General features: G+C 48.6%; 2 protein-coding genes across 2 annotated transcripts in view; one reads left to right on the forward strand and one right to left on the reverse strand.

The window, feature by feature from the left end:
* LOC148219619 (uncharacterized) lies at positions 1 to 10,348 on the reverse strand. Its single transcript, XM_088156421.1, has 8 exons — positions 9,770 to 10,348; positions 6,033 to 6,070; positions 5,481 to 5,615; positions 3,562 to 3,696; positions 2,944 to 3,288; positions 2,502 to 2,664; positions 671 to 734; positions 1 to 91 (listed from the first exon to the last, which is right to left on the reverse strand). The coding sequence occupies exons 5-8, from the start codon at positions 3,235 to 3,237 to the stop codon at positions 1 to 3; spliced, it is 612 nt and encodes a 203-aa protein (XP_088012547.1). The 5' UTR covers positions 3,238 to 3,288; positions 3,562 to 3,696; positions 5,481 to 5,615; positions 6,033 to 6,070; positions 9,770 to 10,348.
* LOC148219620 (uncharacterized) overlaps positions 7,512 to 25,183 on the forward strand; it is a 22,445-nt gene continuing 4,773 nt past the window's right edge. The window contains exons 1-12 of the mRNA XM_088156422.1: positions 7,512 to 7,556; positions 8,797 to 9,081; positions 9,608 to 9,779; positions 16,764 to 16,874; positions 18,309 to 18,397; positions 21,333 to 21,467; positions 21,741 to 22,073; positions 22,364 to 22,531; positions 22,842 to 23,007; positions 23,306 to 23,369; positions 24,059 to 24,107; positions 24,878 to 24,990. Coding sequence (XP_088012548.1) covers positions 7,512 to 7,556; positions 8,797 to 9,081; positions 9,608 to 9,779; positions 16,764 to 16,874; positions 18,309 to 18,397; positions 21,333 to 21,467; positions 21,741 to 22,073; positions 22,364 to 22,531; positions 22,842 to 23,007; positions 23,306 to 23,369; positions 24,059 to 24,107; positions 24,878 to 24,990 — 1,730 coding nt within the window. The remainder of the gene's footprint in view (positions 7,557 to 8,796; positions 9,082 to 9,607; positions 9,780 to 16,763; positions 16,875 to 18,308; positions 18,398 to 21,332; positions 21,468 to 21,740; positions 22,074 to 22,363; positions 22,532 to 22,841; positions 23,008 to 23,305; positions 23,370 to 24,058; positions 24,108 to 24,877; positions 24,991 to 25,183) is intronic.

Consider the following 25,183-nt stretch of genomic DNA (forward strand, 5'->3'; position numbering starts at 1 on the left):
TCAAGAGCTGCAGCAGAGTCTGCAGGGGCTGTTGACATTTACCTCTTCTCCTGTGGCAGTGTCAAATGCTCTACAAACCTCTCCAAAAGTCCTAGAAACAAAACAAAGCAAAGAAAGAGAAGCCATTTAGAGCCTAGAGTGAAAGCCAGGCCAGACAGGAGATCTGTGCTGTCAGTGCCTAAAACCTGCAGGATGTAGGAGGGCTCTGCCAGAAGGCAGCTCTTGCATTTTCCTCTCAAGTGCATGAGCCCTGGGTCTGTTCCTGGAGTGTTGCTGTTTACTGCCTCAGCTCAAAAAGAGAGATTATTCTTCCATCTGGGGTTTCAGTTTCTAAACTGTGCAGTTCTTATCCTGACCATGGAGTATTTCCTTCAGCAAACTCTTGGAAAGAAATGTTCCTGAGAACTGTTTTTTGACAGCTATGATAGGGGCACTGTTGCCCCTATGATAGGAGTAGGTTGCTCTTTCTGACAATGAAGATTGAAGTATCTTTGACCATACCTTCTGACCACACTTAAAAATTCTGACTGGCACTCAGAAGTGGAGCAGTTTAACCCAACTGTCTAAATGAATATATGATTGCAGCTCGCCTGACTTCACACTCGATACACATTCTACCAGCAAATCACCTGGCCCACGTGCATGTAGAAGTAACTGTGTTTGGACTCACCCGCTGCCAATATTTTCCAGTTCAGTGTATTTCATCACAGGATTTCCCATATTCACCATTTTCCCTGAAGGAACAAAATGCAAGATGCTCACTTGAAAGCAGAGATCCCAGTTTCCAGGAAATACAAAAGGCAACCCCACTGTCTAGGTCTCTGAGCCCTTTGTGGTCAGCTAGGTGACAACAATGACAACAGCAACAACAATAACAACAGCAACAAGACAGGCAGCTCTGCAGCACAGATGGCCAGCACAGAGACTGATTTTGGACAGTCCTTTGAAGAGCTCTCTTGCTAGGAAGCAATGCACAGGGAGATACAGGAGAAAAGGGCATTTTCTGCACCTTGCAGCAGTTTGCCAGAAGAATGCCTTTCTGTTTGTAAACCAGAGCAGCTCATGCTATAGGTAATCACAACGGGGCTTTCAGCATCAGGATCCTCACCCTTTATGAGCAGGCTAAACTCAAAGATGCCCTAGCCCGTGCCCCATGCGAAGAACCACACTGCTTGTCTTCACCCTGGCAGCGTGGATCAGTCACTCCCGTTGGGCTCGCCCTCTCAGCACTGCACATGTCCCCATCTTCCCAGCGCGGCAGAGTGGGCAAGGACAGCAGTGCTCCTCAGGCGCCGGTGTGACACCGACAGTTGCCCAGAGGAGATGGTGACCCTCTGGTGAGTCCAGGCCCTGCCATGCAGAAGCCAGCCCAGACAAGGGGCTGCTGCCTCGGGGCAGCTCTGCTCTGCAGCAGCCAGGTAGCAGCGAGACTCTCCCAGCTAAGGAAGGCTCCGGCCTCTGCAGTCACACCAGCCATCAGGGGCAGGGCAGCTACAACAACAAGGCTGGCAAAGCCCAAGTAGGAGCACTGACAAGCAATGGGAAGAAGCCACAGTCAGCTTGAGCCCCTTACAATCTGCTGCCCCCATTCAGGACACAACAGGATTGGCTTGGAGATCAGACACACTGAGGTGCAGATCAATGCCCTTCTTGTCCCAACAGGTGATGGTAGACACAGAATCAACTGGGCTCTGTTCTCAGCCCTACCAGGTCTTATGTGAGAGCACAGAACTGGCAGCTGTTATGGTCGAGAAGCAGATTAACTGAGTTATGCTTCAGAATCACAAAAGGCTTGATGTGTTTTACTAGAGACTGATCTGAGTTGGGCCAACGGGCAGGATTTGAACAGACATGGGAATGACTGGGAATCAGGTATGAAAAAGAGCCATGGATCTGAGGAATATATAGCAGAGGGGCTGGAGGCTCACTCCTGAGAAATGCCTACAGTGCAGTTTTATCTGATCACACCACATAGCTGTTTCTCTTGGACATATCCTTATAAACATAAAACTAGGATATTAAATACAGATCGTTATACAGGTATCTTGTTTCTCTTTGAGGGCACAGTAAAAACGCATCTGGCTCTCTATTTGTGCTGTCACTTGATGTTCTTTCAAAGGAGTTCTCCTTTGAGGAGGACAAAAATGTAGTATTCTCATAAAAACAAACTGTAGATGTAGTAGTGGTATTTATAACAGTCCATGACACCAGTAACACACCTGCAGCAGGAGAGCTCCTTTGGGATGGGGGACAATAAAAACCAACCCCACAAAAAGAAAATCACACCCAAAAAACTTCCAAAAGCAAATTTTAAAAACCCCAAGCCAGTCTGAGCTGCCCTCAGAGGCAGCAGGAACACCCAGGACGCTCTTTTGCTGCCTCAGAGCACAGCAGTTCCTCTGGGGAGTCCAACACCAAACTCAGGAGGAACATTTGGTACAGCTATGCTGACACATGCACACAACACACTGTCCCTCAGACAAGAAATACACCAGACTTACTCAGTAGCTCCAGGTACTTCTCCTCAAGCTCCTGTTTCTGAGCAGCTGCAGCCACACTGGACCTAAACGAGTTGAAAAGGCTCCACTTCTCAGGCTGGGGACTGGGAGTGTCATTAAACAACATTGCTGCTGCAGCAGGTTCCATGTCAGAGCTCGTGTAGATCTGGGAGAAGAAACGAGTTTATGTCAGAAAGGCGGCTGGCAGAAATTAGCCTGAGATCCCATTTCAAATGCAAGCCTTTAGGAAGGTGCTGTAAGCCACATCCAGGGCAGCAGCTGAGATTCAGCAGCCCAGGAAGTCCTTCAGAGCAGCTGTGATAGAGACCAAAGCAGGATGGCACTCAGAGGCATCACCCAACCCTCTGCTGCTCTGTAGAGGAAAAGAAAGAAGGGCAGAAACCACCAGTTTGGTGACTGCAGTGGTTATCACTCTTTCACTCACTGTCTTTTCTAGAGCCTCTTGTTCCTGAAGGAGGAGATTAATTTTCTCTTTGACGATTTTCATTTCTTCCTCTAGCCTCTTCTCCCTTGCCTTGAGCATAGCCTGAGTTTCCTGCAGCTCTCTGTGCAGCTTCTCACTGAAGTTCTGTAAACGGCAAGAGAGAGAAAGTTTCTTGCGTGGAATGACACCCACTCTTACGCTTACCTGGTTTTGTAGATCACCCCTCTGACGATGGAGATTCCAGTGATCTTGTATTCTTCTCATGTCTTCCTTGTTCCTCCTCTTCACTGCCATGGTGGCAATCTGAGGTTTGGGCAGCTCTCCTTGTGGCTCTATCTTGATGTTCTGTACACACAAATGCAGAGCAAATCACAGGGAGCTGCCACCAGGCTCAGCTTTTTCCTCTTTCAGCCTCAAAATCAAATTCATTCCGCCACTTCTTTCTGTTTTCATACCCACCTCTGCTTCCATTGTAACCCTCCCATCCCTGATCTCTGCAGATTACAAGGCTCTGTGCTTCCAGTGCCTGTGGCACTCCTGGCCTCCTCAGTCCCAAGAGCTCTGTTTTATGTCCCTGTTCCTGCCCTTCACTCTGTCACCTGCTTGAGCCAGGCTTACCTGGACATTCTCCTCTAGCTCTTCCACCTGCTGCCTGAGCTGCTCTTCCTGCTCTCGGGCTGGGCACAGCTCTCCCTGAGTCTGCCCTGGCACCTCTGATAAAGCAATCTGCTCATGCTCTTGCTCCAGAAGGGCCTGCACAGAAAGCAAGAGGAGATGGGTTTCAACTTCCCATACAACATTTGTGGACCAAGTCTCTGAGACTGATGGGCTCACACGTTCCCAAAGCACTGTGCTGCTGCTCCCCTGGCTCATTCTCTGCCCATGGGGAGGCACAGATTCCAAAGTGACACTGGCAGTACAGTCAGGGTCCATCTGGGACTGAAGCTCCAACAGCCTCTCAGGCAGCTGACAGGGAAGGTGTGGCATTTCTCAAGGCTCTGCTGAGGGCCTCCCTCCACTTCTGCTCTGTCCCCTTTGTCTTTCCATGGTGACTGACACCCAGCCCCGTCCCACAGCTCCATCCTGGCTCTGCAGGTGGTTTCCAGTGTGGGCTCACTCCTTGTGACAGACACTTCTGGAGTTCATGTTCTCTTCAGGCCTGCACCACCATTCCTGCCTTTCTGACATCTACTCTCTTGTTAGAAATCCTGCTCAATCAGGAGAGAAGGATGCATGCACAGATCCTCTGATGGAGGTCAGAGAGCCTCCACAGCCACCTTAGTGTATTATATGGAGGAGGACCAAGGTGTTTATTCTCCTTACTTTGTCAACTGAGGATTATCTCACGTACGTATGACCAAAGTCACTAAATTCACCTGGAACATAAGATTATTCCACCTCTCTAGGAAAGGCAGAAACTTCCAGGATAAACAGTGGGTTTCAGGGCAGGAGAGGCTGGAGGAGGAGAAGGCCTCTGAGGGGAAAAAACCAACCATTTCTGGAAAGGGAAATTTCTGCCTACTAAGACTTTGTGGACAAAATGTGTCTCTTCTCCTCTCCCACTGAAGGAATTCCTTTAGGTAAGCTTTGCACACCCAACTGTCTAGGTGCACAGCTGGGAAGGTTCAGATAGATAGACAGATAGGTAGATAGATAGATAGATAGATAGATAGATAGATAGATAGATAGATAGATAGATAGATCTATTATAATCTCTCTCCTACTATACTTTCTGGTGCTACACACATCTACACTTAGTACCCAGTGGCCTTCTTGGCCACCTGGGCACACGCTGCCTCATCTTCAGCTGCTGTTGACAGGCACCCCTGGCTCCTTTTGTCCAAGTTGCACATTTGACCTAAGATACAGCATCCGGAATTTCAAGATCTCTTTCTTGTTCTCAGCAGGACAAGACAGCAGTCAAGGACTTACAGCTTTACCCGACTCTTTCAAAACTGCAGACGTCACCACAAAATATATCAACAGAATCTTGCCTCTCCTAGTTTTTGTCTCAGAATAAGGGTTCAGAAGTGTTTCTTTTGTTTCTTTTGCCACAAGGGACAAGAATGCCCCCCACAGCTTCGTGGACAACACCATCATCTCTTTACAGTTTATCAAAAGCCAAAAGACAGGTGGGCCAAAAGACTCAGTAGAAGCGAAGAATTACTCAAGAAAACTGCAGACCAGTTCCACAGGTGCCAAACACAGGTTTCCAGAAAGGGAAAACAAACAAACAAAACCTTGTGATCTCCAGCACTACCACATGTGCCTTTGGCCATAGCACTGCAGAAGCCAAGAGACAGAGCTTAACTGGGGCAAGGAGCCAGATGCTCACCTAGAGGCACCAGCTCTTTGGTGGCTCAACAAGACAGATCAAAGCCCATTTCCCAGCTCTCGCTGCCTGGCAGGGGAATTGCTAGGTCCTGGCAGGACGCCAGCACTTAGCATCCTCAGCCACCAACAGCAAGTGCTGGCTGGACAGAAACTTGCAGCTCTGTCTTGCACTAAAGACAGCAGCAGCCACAACTGGCACTTACTGTCTCGGGATATTCAGCTTCTGCTGTGACCACAGTTGGAGGCTTGTGATCATTTTCCTCATCCTTGGTCTCATCTTTGTCCTCTTCTCCAGGAGCAGCAGGAGCCAGAGGGGAGTCTGCTGTGGGTTCTGTGCTCTGTGGAGAGAGAGAAGCATGAGGGACAGGCCATTACCTATCATTTATAATCTTATTTTTGTTCAGCTCTAGAACCAGGTCTACTAAGGATAAACCATAGCAATGGGATTCTAAGTCACTCTGACTAAATTAAAATGGACTGATTCAACAGCACTGAAAATTGCTCTGAATTAGATATTTCACCCTGGTTACTATCAGCAAGCAATGTTCTCTCTGCAAAACCAGGGTTTCAGCTAAAATTAGGAAAATTAGGAAATTGCCAGCAATGCCTTTGTTATTGCTGCTGCACACATGGAAATGGATTTTTTTTTTAGCCTATCCAACTAGCCCTCCTCACCCTAATGCCACAGGCCAAGCTCACAGCTTCCTTCACAATTCTTAAACACTAGAAACATCAAAGGTTCCTTTCTCACTCACCTCAGGATCGGCACCTCGGAATACATGTGTCAGGTGACCTGTAGTGGGCAAGTAAAATGAAGCAGATTCTTTGAGAAAATTAGAGAGAAAAATAACATTTTTAGAAGGCTTTCTGAGATAGCCTCCCAGTTTGCATTTTCAAAGTTGTCCTGCTTGACCCAGCAAACTGAGGAAATGTCAGACTCTGCTGCCACAGACTTTTCCATGGAGGGAATGCAACCCCTGCTGGTTCCCTTGGAAATGCTGCCCACAGACCCCTGGCTACAGACATCCCATTTTTAGCTGAATATGTTGGCAGGAGCTTTCCCAAATCAGTGGCATCCCAATGCTCTTTCTGTTTCAAAATCAACCAAATCACTAAGAAAGAGCAGGAAGACATACAAAAGCCAGGTTAGGTTACACCCAAGGAAAATCTCTACTTACATGCCAGGTTAGTCAGGTAATATCCAGAATAAATAAGTCCATAAACTGTGCAGACTGCCTCGATCAGATCCTCAATCATTGTAGCACTGCTGTGCAAGTTTGGAACACAAGAGAAAACAAGTCTCTTGTCATTGCGCAGTTGCCCTCAGATGAACAGGAGGATGCTCCTGCGCTGAGCACGCCCAAGGGCGGCTCTGACACTGAGGCCTTCCGTGCCCCAAGGCAACCTTCTGATGTCACCACAACAACGTGGCAACCATGCCCTGACATCACAAAGCAAACGTTCTGCATTAGTCTGTGAATGTATGCAAAGCAGCCCAACATTCCTTACAGCAAACACAAATTAGCCGGGGAAGTTCTCCTCTGTCACAAAGTAGCACAAACTCGCCTGGTGGGCCAAACCCTGTTGTTCAAGGGATCCAAGAATAACTTGGAGACAGAAAACAAAGAGAATTTGTAAGAAGAGTGCAAAGAAAGCTATTCAGTGAAGACATAATGGATGTAACAAAGTTTCTAAAATGCAACAAGTAGCAGAAGCACAGTAGTTTGCAGAAATTGTTATACAAGCACTTGTCTTAGGGAAAAATACTTGATGTTGCTAATAGGGAATCAATCATGTATATTATTGGTTAGCAGACATCTGAACATTTATGTTATTGGCCATCCAGGCTCACGCTATTCTATCCAGATAGTGAAAATATTACACAAGCTGTATACTCTTCTAATAAATATTTCTGGATATGCCATGTCTGGGGACTGTGTATCGTTCATACGTTGCAGTGCCCCAAGCACCTACAGCCTGTACTGCAACTGACCACTGAGATGGGACTAAACCAAAGGAAATCAGACCTGTGGCCACTGATGCTTCTGACTAAATCCAAGAATGCCTGTCCCTGTACCAAACCTGCTGCACACAGCTCAGCCTGCTGCTTCACTGTCTCAAAAAAACATGTGGGGCCTGTGCCTCAACCCTGGAGCTCCTCTGGGCACATCTGTGAGCCACAGAGATAGGGTTGGGATGGTCATAAGGAAAGAGAAGGAGAAAGTTACAAAAGAATGTGGGAAGATGTAGAAGGTGGCAGGAGGAGGAAGCCAGTGGGGGCAAGTAACTTCCATCAAAATTGGGAGCTCCAAGGCAGGACCCCACAAATGTGGTATAGAGACTCATCACCTGTGACTTCTTTCTCAGTTAAAAAGAATAGATAAATATCTGGCCCTTAGCTGTGTGTCTAGGTATGAAGCCATGTTAGATTTTTAAATATCTCCACACAAGTTTGTCAAGTTTTCTCCAAGCTTCCAAGTTCCCCAGCCCCAGGAGCACTAGTGTCCAGTTTTGTTGGTTTTGCAGGGGTTAGTTTTTGGTGAGGGGGGGAAGAAGCTAGCCATGGAAGTGATATTTCTGTGAGGAGCTGTTAAAATCTTTCTCCCTGCCTGGTAACACCAATCACTGCCTTGCTCTGAGAATAGGCACACTGCTAAGCCACTTAGAAAAGCGGGTAAAAAAAAGCTGGTGAAAGCTTGTGCCATGCCTGTGGTGATGATGTGACCAACAGCCAGAAGCATGACGAGTGATTCCCCGATGTGGAGCCTGGACAAGATCAACCTTACAGTTCTGCAGAAATCTTTAAAAGCTGTTTCAATTGATAGAACTTGAGAACAAATGAACTTACGAACACCAATTCTCTCCTGAAAAAAGGAAATTCTTTCCTGAGAAAAGGAAAAGGTGGAAACACGTGAAAAGAGCAACATGGTGACACTAAGGTCAGTGCAAAAGAGGGCGGGGAAGAGAAGGCGCTCTGAGCGTCCGAGCTGAAATTCTCCCGCAAGCCGTGGTGAGGAATATAATACAACAAACAATTTCTCTGTAATTCATTAGGTGGGGGAGGGGATGCAGAATTCACCTGCAGCCCATGAGAAAAAGGTTCTCATGCTGGAGTGTGTGGATGCTGAGAAGCTGTGATCTGGTGAGAGGCTTGAACAGAGAGAGAGAAGCCTTGCTTCCAGAGATAGGAGAAAAAGACCCTTGCCAAGCCATGGGGACAGAGTGGAGCTGCCCCATCTGCCAGGACACTCAGAATGACATGGCTTCTGCTGTGTGACCACCAGTTCTGCCTGGGCTGTATCCAGCAGTGGGCAAAGAGAAATCCCTCGTGCCCACTCTGCAGCAATCCACTAGAGCGTGTCAGGTTTTCTGAGCGGGGTGGACAGGATTACATACAATTTCCCATCAGCTCCCCATGCAGAGTCACCAGAGACCAACAGCCAGGCAGGGAGAGCTCCCCTCCACCTTGCAGAAAATAGCCCCCATGGCCCTGTCATGTCTCCTCCATCTTCTCCACAGGGAACACTGTCCCCAGCTGAGCAGGGGGATGCAGGATCAGAGCCTGTGGCCGGCCTGCTGCCCGAGGTGTGGGCAAGACTGTTCCAACAACAGCAGCACCTCCTGGATCCTGTGCGGCCCTGGCTGTGCCAGAGGCTGGCAGAAATCTATGGGTGGAGGGCAGAGGCTGCAGAGGCCTCCATCCTGCACAGCCTTTGTGCCCGTGGTCCGCATGCAGAGGCCTTGGTGGAGGCGCTGCAGCCTCTCCTCAGCCTGGTGCACGGCACCGTCAGCGCCATTGCGCGAGTAGGCCCCGAGCCTGCTGCACTTCCATCACGGCAGAGGACAACGGGCCTGTGGCCAGCACCAGCTCCAGCATCTCCAGCTGCTCTAGCTGCCAGGAGAGGACTCCTGCCACTGGCCCTGCAAGCTTCAACATGGAGCAGGAAGCTGGAATGTCACAGCTGGCCTCCAAGGGAGTCACAGCTGTCCCCAGCCCATACCTGACCCTGCAGAGTGGGACAAGCCCCACTCTGAGAGGAGCCAGAGCAGGCAGCAGTGGCAGATCCGTCTGCCCAGGGCAGCATCTGCAGCCCCTCTGCTCCTGGCCAGGGCAGGGACCACTGTCTCAGGGATTCCCAGCACACCCAAAAGAGGAGAGCCCCCAGATCCCAGGATTCTCTTTAGCCCAGAAAGAGCCCACCCTGATGGTGGCACGAGTGAGACTCCAGGAACCCTTTAGCCAAGAAAAAGTAAATAAATTCTCTTTCTCTGAAAAAGTCCCTAGGTTCTGCTTTCTCCCCTTTCTAATGTCTTTGCTTGATGCCCACAGCCCACCACTGAGGGACCCTGGAGCCCCAGGACCATTTTGGCAGCATTTCCTCACACAGGAAATCCTGCTGCAGCCGTGATGGTGGAAGAGCTTCTGGGAAAGTGGGTGCTGTGCACCGCATGGTTATCCTGGAAGATGTGTCCAAGCTGCCTGCTGACTTACCTGGAATCCTGTAAGGCTTTTGACACAGCTGCCTGTGCAAGGTCCCTCCCCTCAATGAGAGAGAGATGGATTAGGACAAAGCAGAAATCAAACGGAGTGAGGATCAGCAGATCAGAAACCCTGCCTAAAATAAGAAATCAAAATTAATTCTGAGAAGCAGGAGCAGCCATAGCCGTGGAGACAGACCTGGAAGGGTCACCAGAGGCCACCAACTAGACAGGAACAGCTGGCAATGCTCTGAAAACAGCTTCAGATATCTCAGTGTCTTCAGTTCGTCTATTTGTGGGTTCTTTGCTTGCTTGATTGGTTGGTTGGTTATTTGGTTATGTCTTGACTGGCTTATTTCAGATGATTTCCATTTTTATTAGCATCTGTTAGCTGCTGACATTCTGCTTCAGATGTCTAAGATAAACAATTACATAAATAATTTCCTCAAAACAGTCATTTTTCTCTTCCTTCTAATTGAATGTCTCAATGTTCATTTTAAGAGATATAATCTCTCAGCTACTGTTGAAGAGAGCAGGATTTTTTCCCACTGGAAAACAGTTGATGACACAGTCCCTGGTGAATAACTTCAAAATGTTATGTACACTCACAGCAAAGAAATCTATTATTATTATATATATAATATAGGTACATATATATATATTTTATATATATATATATATATATATATATATATATATATATATATAGGTACCTGCAGGACATTTTTATCATTAGTACAGGATTTTTATCATTACTACAGGTATTCAGAAACTGGAAGAAAAAACCCAAATTTAGTTCTCAGTGCAGTATTTGTGACCACTATAGTGATAACTATAACCCTGAAGATTCAGTTAAGTGAATAAATATGAGCTAAATGTTGATGGACCGTAAGATAATTCTGTTACCGTAAAATAGTAAAAGGCTGATATCATTTCCTTAAATACCAACCAACCAACCAACCAACCAAACACACTGTCTTCATTTTGATTTACTAATTTAAATAAACTCATTTTTCTGTTGTGAGACAGAACCAGAAGCAAAAGAGCAAGGCAGGCCTAAAACTTAAGAGTATATAAAAAAAATTATTAACTATACAAACAAAGGGGGGGAAAAAACCAAATTCAGAATAAGATTTTTTCCATACCACTCCTTCCTTCCCTCTCCCAACCTTCATAACAACAAAACAAACATAAAACAACTACTTCGGTCAGTTCCCAATTTAGTCTTTTTCAGTTCACTTCCAGAGAAAGAAGCCTCCTCTTGTTGAAGCTGTAGGGATTTTTCCACAAGAAGGAAGAAAACAGTCCTCTCGTGGTTTCATTTTCACAATTTGCATCCGCCCTGACCTGCAATCGTGACGCTCCTCCCAACTCCACAGCCTTCCCAAAGCTGTAGATGTGGGCCATGTTTATTTCATGGGGTATTACTTTTAAGAATGAAATGTTCCACAGCAAAGGGTCTCTCCATTTCTTTTCTTTCTATTCATGCTTCATCCTCAGAAAACCGAGATCCCCTTCTTTCCTCGAGGCAAAAGATTCTTAACACAGGTACTTTTTGGTCAAATCATCTATCAAATGGAACATCTCCATCCCCCCATGTCTTTCTCCATGGTTTATAGGGATATTCAGTACATCAGTTCATCGTTATAATCTTACAAAAAGATTTTCAGCCATCTTGACAGCATCTCCTCATTCTTCTTCCATCTAAAAAACCTTAGCTCTTGCTTCACTGACTTCAGAAATCTTCTTATTCTCTTTCATATTCAAAGGAAGGCCGGAGGTTTCTCAAATCTTATCTGAGTAGTAAAGAGTTAAAGTTTAACACAACTCCAAGAGTTGGGCCAGGCCCAGGCCGTGCTGGGTGAGGGTGGCTGAGGTGTCACTCAGCCTTTCTGGGGCTGGGCTGCAGCCCCACCCTGCCCATGGCCACCCCTGCTCCCAGACAGGCCCGGCTGCCTCCCCCAGGCCGTGCGGGGGCTGGGCAGGCCTGGCCCTTCAGAAACTGCTCCGAGCCAGCAGCAGGAGCCGGGCCCCCCTCAGAGCCGCGGGCCCGTGGAGGAGGAAGCCGTGAAGGTCTCATCAAGGAGCCTCTCCTCCTCCCGGCCATCGGCTCCCCTCGTTTGCAAACGGGGCCCAAGCGGCCTCCCGAGCCTCCCCCCGGCATGGGGGGCAGGGGGGAAGCTCGGGTTGGTGTCACCTGCTCAGCTACAGGAAAGACAAAAAAACAAGTTCCGGATTACCTCCTTTGACATGTGTTTTCAAGGAGTGAACTAACTTTCTCCCATGGGCTGTTGAAGGGGTCCCAACCCCCACAGAGGAAGCTCCCTCAGAGAGAACTTCTGAGTTTGTGCTTCCCAAGTCAACCCATCACATCCATGAAAAGGTTTCCTTTTGCCACATAAAGAAGCTGAAACTTGCAGACTGCTGAGAAACAGAGCTGCAGGCGTTTCCTCTTTGTGTGCCCAAACAGGCATTTTCATCCCAATACTTGGTGCATGCATCTTTATGTGTCTGTGTTGAATATGAAATTCCAACTGTTCGTTTTCTTACCTGAGGAATACCTGGTGGATTTCCTTTCTTTTCTTCCAATTACCATTCTTTTCAAGAACGGGACAAAAAGCTTGATGAGTTTTGGTTTATAGCAGCTTTGCATAAGGGACCAGCAAGCACTTCAGTGATGCCCTTCCTGTAATAATTCTTGGAAATTGTAGAGTTAGTTCATATAGCCAAGTCCCTCTACCAAAATGCCTGTTAAGCTCATGTGAACCCTCAGGGAACCAAATGTGCTTTTGCTGATGTAGTTCCCACTAACTAGGTCAGTAATGAGATCAGCTGCCAAGGTGAGATCCCCTGCATGTTGGAAAAGCTGTGGCTGCTTTGGGCTTTCAGTGTTTTGTTGGTACAGCAAAGTCATCTCAGCCTCTCTGCCAGGGCAGAAACTGCCAGTGCAGAGTGCAGGTTAAACAATGGCATCTGGGAGAGCAGTGAGAGATGTGAAAGGAGCAGGCTGAGCCTCGTGTTTCCTTCTTCTCCAGCCTCAACTCCTGATAGCCACAGGAGGGAGACCAAAGCTGCGGCAGCCCAACCTCTTCTCGCCTTTGCTGCGGGACTTCCTGAGCTGCTGCCTGCAGACAGACGAGGCTCGGCGCTGGTCTGCCAAGGAGCTCCTGCAGGTAAAATGCAAAGGGGCTGCAGGTGAAAGAGTGTCTGAGGGATGGGCTCCTCCTCCACTGGAGGCCAAGGCATCAGATCAGGCCCCTCTTCCTCCTCACCTCCAATCTTGTGCTTTTCAATTGAAAATGGTGAGGAATCCTAGACTGGGCTGGGCTGGCAGGGTGCTATGAAGGTCATCTGGTCCAAGTGGCCTGCAATGAGCAGGGACACCTTGAAGGAGATCAGGTTGCTCAGAGCCCTGTCCCACCTGATCTGGGATGGTTCCAGGCATGGGCAACTACCAGCTCTCAAGGCAACTTGTGCCACTGTTGCACCGTGCTCCTAGTAAACAAGTTCTTCCTTAGATCTACTCTGACTCAATCCCCTTTTTGGTTAAAAATGTTAGCCCACTTGCTACTGCAACTGGACATAATTAAAAAGGTGTCCCACACTCCCTCAGAAGCCCCACTGAAGTTTTGGCAAGTGTCAATAAAGTCTCCCTGGGAGCTATTTTTCGCCAAGCTAAATAACTGCAGGTCTCCCTGTCTGTCCTCAGAGGAGAAGTGCTCTGTCTGTTCTCTGACGGTTTCTGTCGCCCAGTTTTGTAATTTGGTGGTGTGGACAGTTTTATCTAATGGCAAAAGAATTGTAGTAGAGCAATGCTGGATCCAGAGGTGTGAAATGGTGATGGAAGAACCCAAGGAAGCCAGTCCTGGCTGAGCACTCAGAGATTTGGCTGTGGGAAGGAGGGGCTGTGGCAGGCTCACTGTGAGCCTCTGAGGGGCCCTGGTTTGTGCCCCCACCCCACTCTTAGAGGTTTCTGCCACACAAACAGGGACAGCTGAGAGGGACTTGTCCCAGCCCCATCTGCTGCCTGGCATGGTCAAGCAGACAGGACCTGCCCCAGGGTTACTGCCAGCTTGTGTGGCAGAGAGGGAACTGCAGGACCCAGTGCCACTCGGCTGTCCCTGCTGGCAAGGAAGGAAGGAAGGTGCCATCCAGCACAGGAGGGGCAGGGCATGGAAAGGTAGACACTGCTGTGTCCCCCTGTGGAAATTAGCGTGATGCCTGTCTTTCAAAGAGAGGCACCCATGTGAGCCTTTGGAGTTTCCTGATAGGAAGAAACCCCAAGGATAGAAAGCACCATTTCCAGGGCAAAGTCCCCAGCAAGATGAAGACACCAGAATAAAGAGATGGGTGGGATTCTGGGCCAGGTTTGTCTGTGATGGCAAGGTCCTGCACATGAAGGTTGAGGTGCAGATGGCCCTGTTGGTTCTCTTTCTGCATCTTTCTGTGAACCAGAGCAATCCTGACTGAGCCTGTGAAGCACTGAGCCTTGAAAGTCATGATTCATTGTTTGTTTTTTGTTTTTTTTTTCCCTATGGACAGCATCCATTTGTAACATCAGCCAAGCCAGTGTCACCAAGCCAGTGCCTGGCACCACTCATCATTTCAATGAAGAGGAAGAAGAAGAAGGAGACAAGAATTTAAAAATCACATTGAAACAATACCTTGCAACCAGCATTGAATAGGACTGTTGAGTAGAATTGTAGATTATGATTACAGAGTCGGATTACAGAATAGGTTAATAAATAAATAAAGTTTCTCAAAGTGCAACTCATTTGGAAGATTCCCCTCCTTTTGAGTCTTTCAGAAAAGACAACATTTCCTTCTGGATTGCCAGTTGTTTTTTAATGCTGCTAAGTCACACTTATGGCTTCTTTGGCATGGTTTCTGAGTAGGGAAGGCTCTTCTTCGTTTATCCTCTCCAGATCACACTGCCTTTGGAATATGGCCCACTGGCTTGTTTTTGCCCAGCCACGGTGCTTCTATTTGAGGCAGAAAAGGCAATGGCATTTGCAGGCAAAACCAAAGGAAGAGGGGGCAGCCAAGCCATCCCATGCAGATGCAGACCTTCTATGATGGCTAAAATCTGGCCTGGAGGCTTCACAGTCATAGATACCCTCATTAGAATTCCACCAGTCTATGCCATTAGGGAAAAGAGGTCAACATCCCTAGGAGGAAGGCATTTGAAAGCTGGGACATTTAAATTCAAACAATGCCAGCAATCCCTGGCAAGCACGGACACAGGGAGCTACTGGCCAATGAGCTGGGTGGTAACCAAATTCAGCCAATTAGGAGACCAGCCACGGAGGGTTTTTAACATCTTCTAAAGAGGAACTGCACTCGGTAATATTGGCTGTTGCTGTGTGAACTACGGAGTGTCGTATCTTTTAAATCTCAACGGTGACAGCCTTCAGCTGTGACTCAAGAGCATTTGCTTTCCTGCCACTTGGATTTGCATCCCTAAGTGCAATCTCTTTGGCTGGAGGAGAGTTTGGCTCAACTGAGAAAGCAGAAAGATCAGTGAGGCTGCTCTGAAAGGTCTCCAGGATGTGGTGCAGAGCTGTCAGTGACTGTGAGGGGAGAGTGAGCCCAGCCTTGCCCAGGGTGGAGCCCCAGCAGAGCCCTGGCAGAGCCCGGAGCAGCCTGAGCCTGGGCAGAGGCAGGCTGGAAGGAGGCCCTTGGAGCTGCAAGAGGCAGCAGCCCGGCCCTGGGTGCCTCCTCCTGGCACCGGGCGAATCCTCTGCTCTCAGAGCCAAGCTGGCAGCTGGCTGGGCCCCAGGGGAAGCGCAGCCGTGCTGGGCACAGCACAGACTGGTGGCATTGGCCCCCTGGAGTGTGGCCAGCAGGAGAGAAAGGCAAAGAGCAGCCCAGGGCTGGTGCCCTGGCTGAGCATTGCCCCTCTTGGGCCGGCTGCCCTGTAACTCCTGGGCAAGGTCAGCAGTGTGTGCAGCACTCTGGGCACAGGGGCAGGGAGCCGGGCTGCTCCGCAGGCTCCAGCACAGGGCAGCGTCCTTCAGGCACGGCACTTGTGCCAGGGGAACCGAGGCCAGCGGGAGGCAGGGACAGCTTGTCAGGTCACAGCTGCAGGAGACAGTGCCTCACACAGCCCTGCGAGGAAGCGCCTGCAATCCTGGACTTGTGCACGGAGCCACAGCAAAGGTGTGAAATGCAGAGTGCTTTGCAGAAATATTCAGGGGCACCAGGCCAGCCTGCTTTGTGCTCTCTGCAGCACAGCAAGCACTGTGCAATGCAGCTCTGAGCTGCTGGGAGAGAGGGAATATGGGGATGTGCCCGAGGGTTGTGCTTGAATAGTCAACTGATTTGGAAAGGAGCAGGAGGGTTTTGGCAGGCAATTTGTGTTCTCTCAGTGTGTTCTCAGTGCTTAATCCTGTATTAGCCATTTCAGTGATTATTGTATGCAAGTGGCTGTCTTTGCCTTGAGAATAAGAGAGTGGTGCTGTTAAGAAGGTAGCTGGAATGCATGTCCAATATATGTGCAAATCTGTGGAGAACTTTGCTAGGATTTATTTCAGCTCTTATGCCAACAGTGCCTTCTCTCCTAGTTCTGTCCAATGCTTATGGAAATTTTATTGGTCTGGTTTCCTTTGCTTTGGTCCCATCTGAGTGCTGAGTTGGGGTACAGGCTGTAGGTGCTTGGGGCACTCTTGGAGTTACTCTTGGATCCCTTGAACAACAGGGTTTGGCCCACCAGGGGAGTTTGTGCTACTTTGTGACAGAGAACTTCCCCGGCTATTTTATGTTTGATGTAAGGAAGGTTGGGCTGCTTTGCATAAATTCAGAGCCCAATGCAGAACGTTTGCTTTGTGATGTCAGGGCATGGTTGCCACGTTGTAGTGGTGACATCAGAAGGTTGCCTTGGGGCACGGAAGGCCTCAGTGTCAGAGCAGCTCTTGGGCTTGCTCAGTGCAGGAGCATCCTCCTGCTTGAGGCGTCTGTCAGTGGGCAGCTGCACAGTGACAGGAGCCTTGTTTTTTCTTGCATTGCAGCACAGTCTGCAAACTTGCACAGCAGTGCTACAGTCATGGAGCAACTCGCTGCTGCAGTTTGCACTGTTTATGGCATTGGTTATTCCGGCTATTACCTGACACACCTGGCACGTAAGTAGAGATTTCCCTTGAGTGTAACCTAACCTGGCTTTTGTGTATCTTCCTGCTCTTTCTTAGTAATTGAGTTGATTTTGAAACAGAAAGAGCATTGGGATGCCACTGCTTTGGGAAAGCTCCTGTCAACACATTCCGCTAAAAACAGGGTTTCTGTAGCCAGGGGTCTGTGGGCAGCATTTGCACGGGAACCTACAGGGGTTGAATTCCCTCCACGGGAGAGTCTGTGGCAGCAGAGTCTGACATTTCCTCACTTTGCTGGATCAAGCGGGACAACTTTGAAAATGCAAACTGGGAGGCCTTCTCAGAAAGCCTTCTAAAATTTCTGCAGCTCTTCCAAGAATTCAGAGAAAGCTTCTTTATTCTAAATTTTGTCGTGAAAGGATTTGCCTGCCTAACTTGACCCTTTCTGGAGTGTTAAAATAGTGATTCCCTTTACAATGAAGTGCAAACTGCAAAGCAATGAGTGTCTGCTCCCGAACCCTGGAGCTGATGCTGTGCTGTTTCACTGCCACTGGAACTTCCACAGCTCAGAGGGATCTTGAGGAAGCTTTTCTGGGCAAGTCTTTCCAGCAAGTTAGTGAGAATTAGTGCATGGAACCAATTTAAAAAACCATTGTCTGAAGGAGAAGATAAAAAAGGCTGCCTTATGTGTCGGGCAGAAAAGGAGCATTGAGTGTTAAAGAACTATTTTCATTATAGTGATCCAATTTGTATGAATTTGCTGGCAAAACAGGCCAAAGCGCAGTCACAGCCAAGAATATTGTCCTGTTCTTTTGCTGGCAGTGCACAAGAGCTGTGTATCCTGGTCCCCTGTAGTGAAACAGAAAATGCTCTGTATTAGGGTTGCCTTGTTTTGTGGGATTGATCAGCCCAGGCAGTTGTCTCAAGGAATCTGCTTCATTTTCCTTGCTCACTACAGGTCACCTGAGACGTGTATTCAGAGGTGCCCAATGGGAGGTGAGTGAGAAAGGAACATTTGATGTTGGTGTTGTGTAAGAAACGAGGAGAAAGCAGTGAGCTTGGCCTGTGGCAGTAGAGGGTGGAGGGCCAACTGGGTGAGCTGTAAAAAAAACCATTTCCATGTCTGAAGCAGCAATAGCAAAGGCATTACTGGCTATTTCCTAATTTTCCATGTCACAGCTTTAAAGAACTGAAAGCTCAGTTTTCAGAGAGACTGTTGCTTGCTGATAGTAACCAGGGTGGAATATTGAATTCAGAGCCATATGCAGTTCTGTTGAACCAGCCCATTTGAATTTAGTCAGAGAGACTTAGAATTGCACTGTGATGACAGTTGATGATTTTGTCTTTGTAGATCAGGTTGTAGAGCTGCACAGAATTAAGTATATAAATGATAGGTAATGGCCTGTCCCTCATGCTTCTCTCTCTCTTCACAGAACCCTGAGCCAAGAGCCGAGTCTCCTCTGGCTCCCTCTGCTCCTGGAGATGAGGCCAAAGACGAGCAAAACGGCCACAAACCTGCAAGTGTGGTCACAGCAGAAGCTGAATATTGCGAGCCGGTAAGTGCCAGTTGTGGCTGCTGCTGTCTTTAGTGCAAGACAGAGCTGCAAGTTTCTGTCCAGCCAGGACCTGCTGTTGGTGGCTCAGGTTGCTGAGTGCTGCAGTCCTGTGGGGAGTTAGGAATTGCCCTGCAAAGCAGTGAGAGCTGGAGAATGGGCTTTGCTGTGTCGTCTTTAGGCCCCAGCTTGCTGGGATTCTGCTAGGGGCCGGCGTGAAGCATGAAGGCTCCCCAGCCCCAGAGGAGGGAGCATGTCCAAGGCACTGAGCTCAGCCACGTTGGATACGTAGGGGACACGGCGGTCTGGAGAGACCTGTGCCACTCCACAGGGTGGCCGAGGAGCAAGAGGCACAGAAATGCTTGATCTGACCTCACAGGCTCTTTGGGGCGCTTTGTCGCCACGAGCTTCTTGAGTCTGCTTATGTGGCGGTATTTCAGAGACACGTTGTGGAGTGGCAGGTGGCAGTCAGAGATTTGGTGCCTTTGTTGCCAGGTTGCTCTTTTGCCTCTTCAGGCAGAGTGGTCAGTAGCAGAGTGCAGTGTGAGCTGGCTTATTTTAGAGAAGCTGCAAAGAGATGATTGTGTTGTCCATGGATCCTTATGGGCCTGCACATGTCCCGTGTGGCAAAAGACAAAAACTGCAGAGTTGTGGACCCATTGCTGGGGCAAAAGCCAGAGGCTACATGCGTCTGTTGATGCTTTCTATTGTGTGGTCTATTCTATTCTTGATAACTGCATATGAAAATGCCATTGGTGCCTGCAGAGGGGGAAGAGTTGAAAGACTTGGACTGCTGTCCTGTGTTGCTAAGAAGACGAGAGGTATCTTGGAATTCCGGATGCTGCATCTGAAGTCAAATGTGGAAGGTGGAGAAAAGGAGGCACGAGTGCCTGTCAAGAGCAGCTGAAGATGCGGCAGCGTGTGCCCAGGTGGCCAAGAAGGCCAAGGCCGTGCTGGCCTGTGTCAGCAATCGTGGGGCAGCAGGAGCAGGGCAGTGAGCTGTGGCCTGTGCTGGGCAGGGCTGCAGCGGCAGCTGGAGTGCTGTGTCCACATGTGGGCAGCTGTGAAGCAGAAAGAGCTTGAGGGGCTGGAGCGTGTGCGCAGAAGGGCACGGGAGCTGGGGAGGGGTGGGAGCACAAGGCCAGTGAGGAGGTGCTGAGGGAGCTACAGCCTGGGGAAAGGGAGACTCATGAGGGACCTTCTAGGCACACTTCCATGACTGCCTAGGTGACAGTGCTCCCCACAAGGGCCGCTTCTGTGCCAAGGATCCCCTCAGTGCATCCAGATGCTTTAGACGCTGGAGTAGGTGACAATTTGATCATTGGGTTTGTTGAGTTGTTGGTCTGCTAGAAGGTGAAGACCTGTTTATTTTCTTCCTCTAGCAAGCAAAGGTGCTTTTGCTCAAGATTTCCTGCACAAGACGATGTAGTTTGGGGCAGGGACGTTGGAGCACAAGGAGATTTTCTGATGCCAGGCCAGCCAGTTTGATCTTGCACATCACTTTCATGTTACCACCACCCTTATCTTTTGGCAGCCTTGGGGATCAGCAATTGTCCAGTAATACAATCAGGACTAGATTTGGGAATTTAGCAGGAAATCAAAACCTTGAATTCTGGCTGGTTCTCAGAGATCAAATGAGCTGGGAGGGGCTGGGCTTAATTTCTGATTACAGCCACTTTGGCACCATCAGTGTGGTTGTGACAAAGAGAAGAACTTGCCCTAACCCAGATGCAGAAAGAGTGCAGTTCCCAGTGCAGTTCTTTGGGTTTGATCTCATTCCATAATGACGTACATGCTCCAGATTCCCCAGGAGTTTGGTTTATTGATGCAACAGGCGAGCAAGTTCAGGATTGCTGCTGATGGGGGCATTGGTTGCATTGGTGTTGATGTGTGTCATAACAGAAATTATAGTAAGAGAAATTACATAAATGAGATCTATCTATCTGTCTAGCTATCAATCTACCTATGTAATATTTCCATAATTGATTCTTCCTGGCTCTGGTCAGAGGCAGTTGGAGTTGCAAATCTCCCCTACAGGCATCCCTTCAGGGGGAGAAGAGCAGAGACATGTTGTTTCAACTGATCCCGAGCAGGCAGTTTCCCCTCCAGAAATGGTTGGTTTTTTCTCCTCAGTGATGTTTTCCTTCTCCGGCCTCTTCTGCCCTGCAATCCCAGTTTATTCTTTAAATTCTCCCTGTCCTAGTGACATAGAAAAATTCCATGGTTTTGGGGGTGTTTGGCAACTCTTGTCATACATGCATTACATGACACATGATTTTCTTCACTGGCATCTCTAATGGTGTCTAAGTTCATTTGTTGATGGGGCCTTATGAGGGTCTCCTTTACTACTGGTCTGAATTCTCAGTTGACAAGAGAGGAAGAATAAACACCTTGATCCTCCTCCATATACTGAGGTGGCTGTGGAAGCTCTCTGACCTCCATCAGAGGATCTGTGCATGCATCCTTCTCTCCTGATTGAGCAGGATTTCTAACAAGAGAGTAGATGTCAGAAAGGCAGGAATGGTGGTGCAGGCCTGAAGAGAACATGAACTCCAGAAGTGTCTGTCACAAGGAGTGAGCCCACACTGGAAGCCACCTGCAGAGCCAGGATGGAGCTGTGGGACAGGGCTGGGTGTCAGTCACCATGGAAAGACAAAGGGGACAGAGCAGAAGTGGAGGGAGGCCCTCAGCAGAGCCTTGAGAAATGCCACACCTTCCCTGTCAGCTGCCTGAGAGGCTGTTGGAGCTTCAGTCCCAGATGGACCCTGACTGTACTGCCAGTGTCACTTTGGAATCTGTGCCTCCCCATGGGCAGGGAATGAGCCAGGGGAGCAGCAGCACAGTGCTTTGGGAACGTGTGAGCCCATCAGTCTCAGAGACTTGGCCCACAAATGTTGTATGGGAAGTTGAAACCCACCTTCTCTTGCTTTCTGTGCAGGCCCTTCTGGAGCAAGAGCATGAGCAGATTGCTTTATCAGAGGTGCCAGGGCAGACTCAGGGAGAGCTGTGCCCAGCCCGAGAGCAGGAAGAGCAGCTCAGGCAGCAGGTGGAAGAGCTAGAGGAGAATGTCCAGGTAAGTCTGGCTCAAGCAGGTGACAGAGTGAAGGGCAGGAACAAGGACATAAAACAGAGCTCTTGGGACTGAGGAGGCCAGGAGTGCCACAGGCACTGGAAGCACAGAGCCTTGTAATCTGCAGAGATCAGGGACGGGAGGGTTACAATGGAAGCAGAGGTGGGTATGAAAACAGAAAGAAGTGGCGGAATGAATTTGATTTTGAGGCTGAAAGAGGAAAAAGCTGAGCCTGGTGGCAGCTCCCTGTGATTTGCTCTGCATTTGTGTGTACAGAACATCAAGATAGAGCCACAAGGAGAGCTGCCCGAAGCTCAGATTACCACCATGGCAGTAAAGAGGAGGAACAAGGAGGACAAGAGAAGCATCCAGGAGGAGATGAATCTCCATCAGCAGAGAGACAATCAACAAAACCCGGTGAGTGCAAGAGTGGCAGACCCTCCATTCAAGAAATATTTCTCTTGCTTTTTACGGAACCTCAAGGATGAGCTGCACACAGAGCTGCAGGAAACTGAGGCTAGGATGAAGGCAAGAGTGAAGAGGCTGGAGGAAGAAACAAAAATGATCAGAGAGAAACATAATCCCATGCTTGAGGCTGTACAAAATCAAGTGAGTGAAACAGCAATTACCAGTGCAGTCACCAAACTGGTGGTTTCTGCCCTTCTTGCCTTTCCACTGTAGAGTAGCAGGGGGTGGGTGATGCCTTTGGGTGCAATCCTGCTGTAGGGTTACTGTGTTCCTTGTTCTTGAGGTATTTTTACAGTGGGACATGGTGACCCAGATGGAGGATTGAAACAAGCTGTCTGTAGCCCTGTTCTCTCCCTTTCCTCACAGTTGATGACTCTTGGCTGACAGGGACAAGCTGTAGTCTCTGACTGCTTTGTTCTGTTTAACTTGAGGTGGAAGTGTTGACATCTCACCTGCCAGCCTGCAAAGACTTCCAGCAAAGGACTGGAAACAAAAAGCCCCGTGGTCGGTGTGAGGCACAGGAGCTGTCCCAGCCGGAGATGCTGCAGGTTGGGCACGTCCCAAAGATGGTGGAGGAAAAGAGATCTCAGTGGAAGGAGGTAGAACATTTGAAGAAGTGTGTCTGCAGCCATCAGAGGGGAAAGGAATCCATAGGGAGGAAGTGGAATGATCATTGTGGCAGTTATCCTTCAGAAAACATGAAAATGGAACATGAATCTGGCCATGAACTTGAGTAAAACCAGCCTTTGATTTTGACCCATCCAGTTGGAGAAGTGGACATGCAAATAATCCATTTTAAGAGCCATGCATGTGGCTGAAAACATCTTCCTGAGGGCTTGCATTTGAAAAGGGATCTCGAAGTAATCTCTGCCAGCCACCGTTCTGAGATAAACTCATTTCTCATCTCAGATCTACACAGGCTCTGTTACTGAACCTGCTGCAGCAGCAGCGTTGTCTAAAGGAGCCTTTGTTCCCCAGCCTGAGAAGTGGAGCCTGGGCAGACTGTTCATCTCCAGCACTGACACAGCTGCTGCTCAGCAACAGGAGACTGAGGAGAAGTACCTGCAGCTACTGAGTACGTCCTGTGTATTTGAGGGACAGTGTGTTGTGTGCATGTGTCAGCATAGCTGTACCAAATATTCCTCCTGAGCCTGGTGTCACAGGGACATTTAGGAATCCTTATAGGAACTGCTGTGAAAAAATCGCTCTCTGTGCTGGCCATCTGTGCTGCAGAGCTGTCTGTCTGGTTGTTGTTTTTGTTACCCAGCCAAGCACAAAGGGTTCAGAGACCCACACAGGGGGCTGCCTTTTTGATCTTCTGGAAGTTGGGATCTCTGCTTTCAAGTGAGTATATTGCATTTTGTTTCCCTCAGGGAAAATAGTGACCATGGAAAATCCTGTGACAAAATACACTGAACTGGAAAATATTGGCAGCGGGTGAGTCCAACCACAGTTACTTTTACATAAACATGGGCCAGGTGATTTGCTGGTAGAATGTCTATCAAGTGTGAAGTCAAGCAAGCTGCAAACATATTCAGACACTGAGGTTAGATTGTCCCATCTCTCATTACTGGTCAGACTTTGTGAACGTGGTCAGAAGGCAATGCCAAAGACATCTCCATGCTGGCAAGGTCTTGCCAGCAACAAGGAACAGGACCTGGAAGATCTCCTTGTCTCTCAAGTGTGGGACAGCTCTGTGCTAATTTCCTTAGCATTTTTGAATACCTCCAAATCCTAGAGCCACACTAATGAAAGGAGAAGGATCTTGCTTGCCTGAAATAGCAACCTACCTCCTATGAAAGCTGTGAGATAACTGTTCCCAGGAACAGTTTTTTCCAAGCGTTTGCTGAATGAAATACTCCATGGTCAGGATAAGAACAGCACAGTTTAGAAATTGAAGCTCGAGATGAGATAATAAGCTCTCTTTTTGAGCTGAGGCAGTAAATCCCAACACTCCAGGAGCTGGCTCAGTGCCTCCACACCTGAGAGGAAAACGTATCGGTTGTCTTCTGGTATTCCCATCCCACATCCTGCAGGTTTTAGGCACTGACAGGACTGATCGCCTGCTTGGCTTTCACTCCAAATTCTAAATGGCTTCTCCTTTCTTTGCTTTGTTTTGTTTCTAGGACTTTTGGAGAGGTTTGCAGGGCATTCGACAAGACCAGAGGAAGAGAGGTGAATGTCAACAGCCCCTGCAGACTCTGCTGCAGCTCTTGAGGGCTTTCCCCTCTGGTGTGAGCTGTGGCTGGAGCTTTGGGTAGAGCTGTGCAGCAAAGGCACAAGAAGCACAGACTGGTGCCAGCCTGGAAATTGCCTTTGGGACAGTCTTTGTCCTACTCAGCTGCCAGAAGGAAGGCGAGGAGGGCAGTGGTTCCTTTCAGAGAAGGACGCGCTCACTCGCTCTCAATTGCTAAAACAAAGGTGGTGCCTTAGAGCATCTCCCTGCTCTTTGGGGCTACAGCTTCAGAGCTGTATTCTCATTTCTGGCTGCCAGCAAATGCATCTGAATGTTCCTGGTAGCTCCTTAGCCCCCTGCAGTGCTGCACTTGGGAACTGCGTGTAGGGAGACATGTGTGAGGTGTCCCTGAAAACCTCAAGCCCAGCTTAGAGCCCAGGATGTATCCAGAGAGTACCAAGGCACAGATTACTTCTGAATCCCAGACAGAGCAGCAGAGAGTGTGGGCAGAGCTTTGTTACTGTGTGGTCAGACATCTTTGTTACCAAATGGACAAGGCAAAACATCAATGGCCATGTGTCCTGTAACTGGCCCCCAAGGGAGCAGAGAAATGGGCTGTTGGAATGTCAGTTCCTAATTACTCCAATGTCTAATCACAAGGCACTTTAAATCAGCTCAGCTGTGTCATTGCAAAATCACTCACTCGATGTGTGCTCTGTGGTTTTGTGCCACCAGCTTCTGAAGTTACTGATTTTCAATGTCATTTTAGGTGGCCATAAAGAAAATAAATCTTCAAGGAATGACAAGTAAAGAAATAAAGGTCAATGAACTCATGGTCATGAAGAAGAATAGGAATCCCAACCTGGTCAACTATTTAGACAGGTGAGTTGTTGTGCTTTTGTCCCATGACTGTTTGTTTACATACTGCAAACACGCAGGATAAAAACCCACATTTGTCCCTGGCAGAAAATAGAGCTGTTAATTATTAATAAATTAGTATTGTTCTGCTCATCCTCAATGGATGGGAAGAGAGTGCATCTTGTCTGAATGAGTCTTCCCTGGCACATGTAGTGTG

Source organism: Sturnus vulgaris, chromosome Z (assembly GCF_052056855.1).
Source record: "Sturnus vulgaris isolate bStuVul1 chromosome Z, bStuVul1.hap1, whole genome shotgun sequence".
Taxonomy (NCBI): Eukaryota; Metazoa; Chordata; class Aves; order Passeriformes; family Sturnidae; genus Sturnus; species Sturnus vulgaris.

Bases quoted from the DNA above. Each gene is read 5' to 3' on its own strand.
- LOC148219619 (XM_088156421.1), bottom strand. From the start codon at position 3,237: ATGGCAGTGAAGAGGAGGAACAAGGAAGACATGAGAAGAATACAAGAT. The intron at 735-2,501 runs GTAAGTCTGGTG...TTGTTCCTTCAG, and splicing joins GAAGTACCTGGAGCTACTGA to GGAAAATGGTGAATATGGGA. The intron at 92-670 runs GTGAGTCCAAAC...TTTTGTTTCTAG, and splicing joins CTGGAAAATATTGGCAGCGG to GACTTTTGGAGAGGTTTGTA.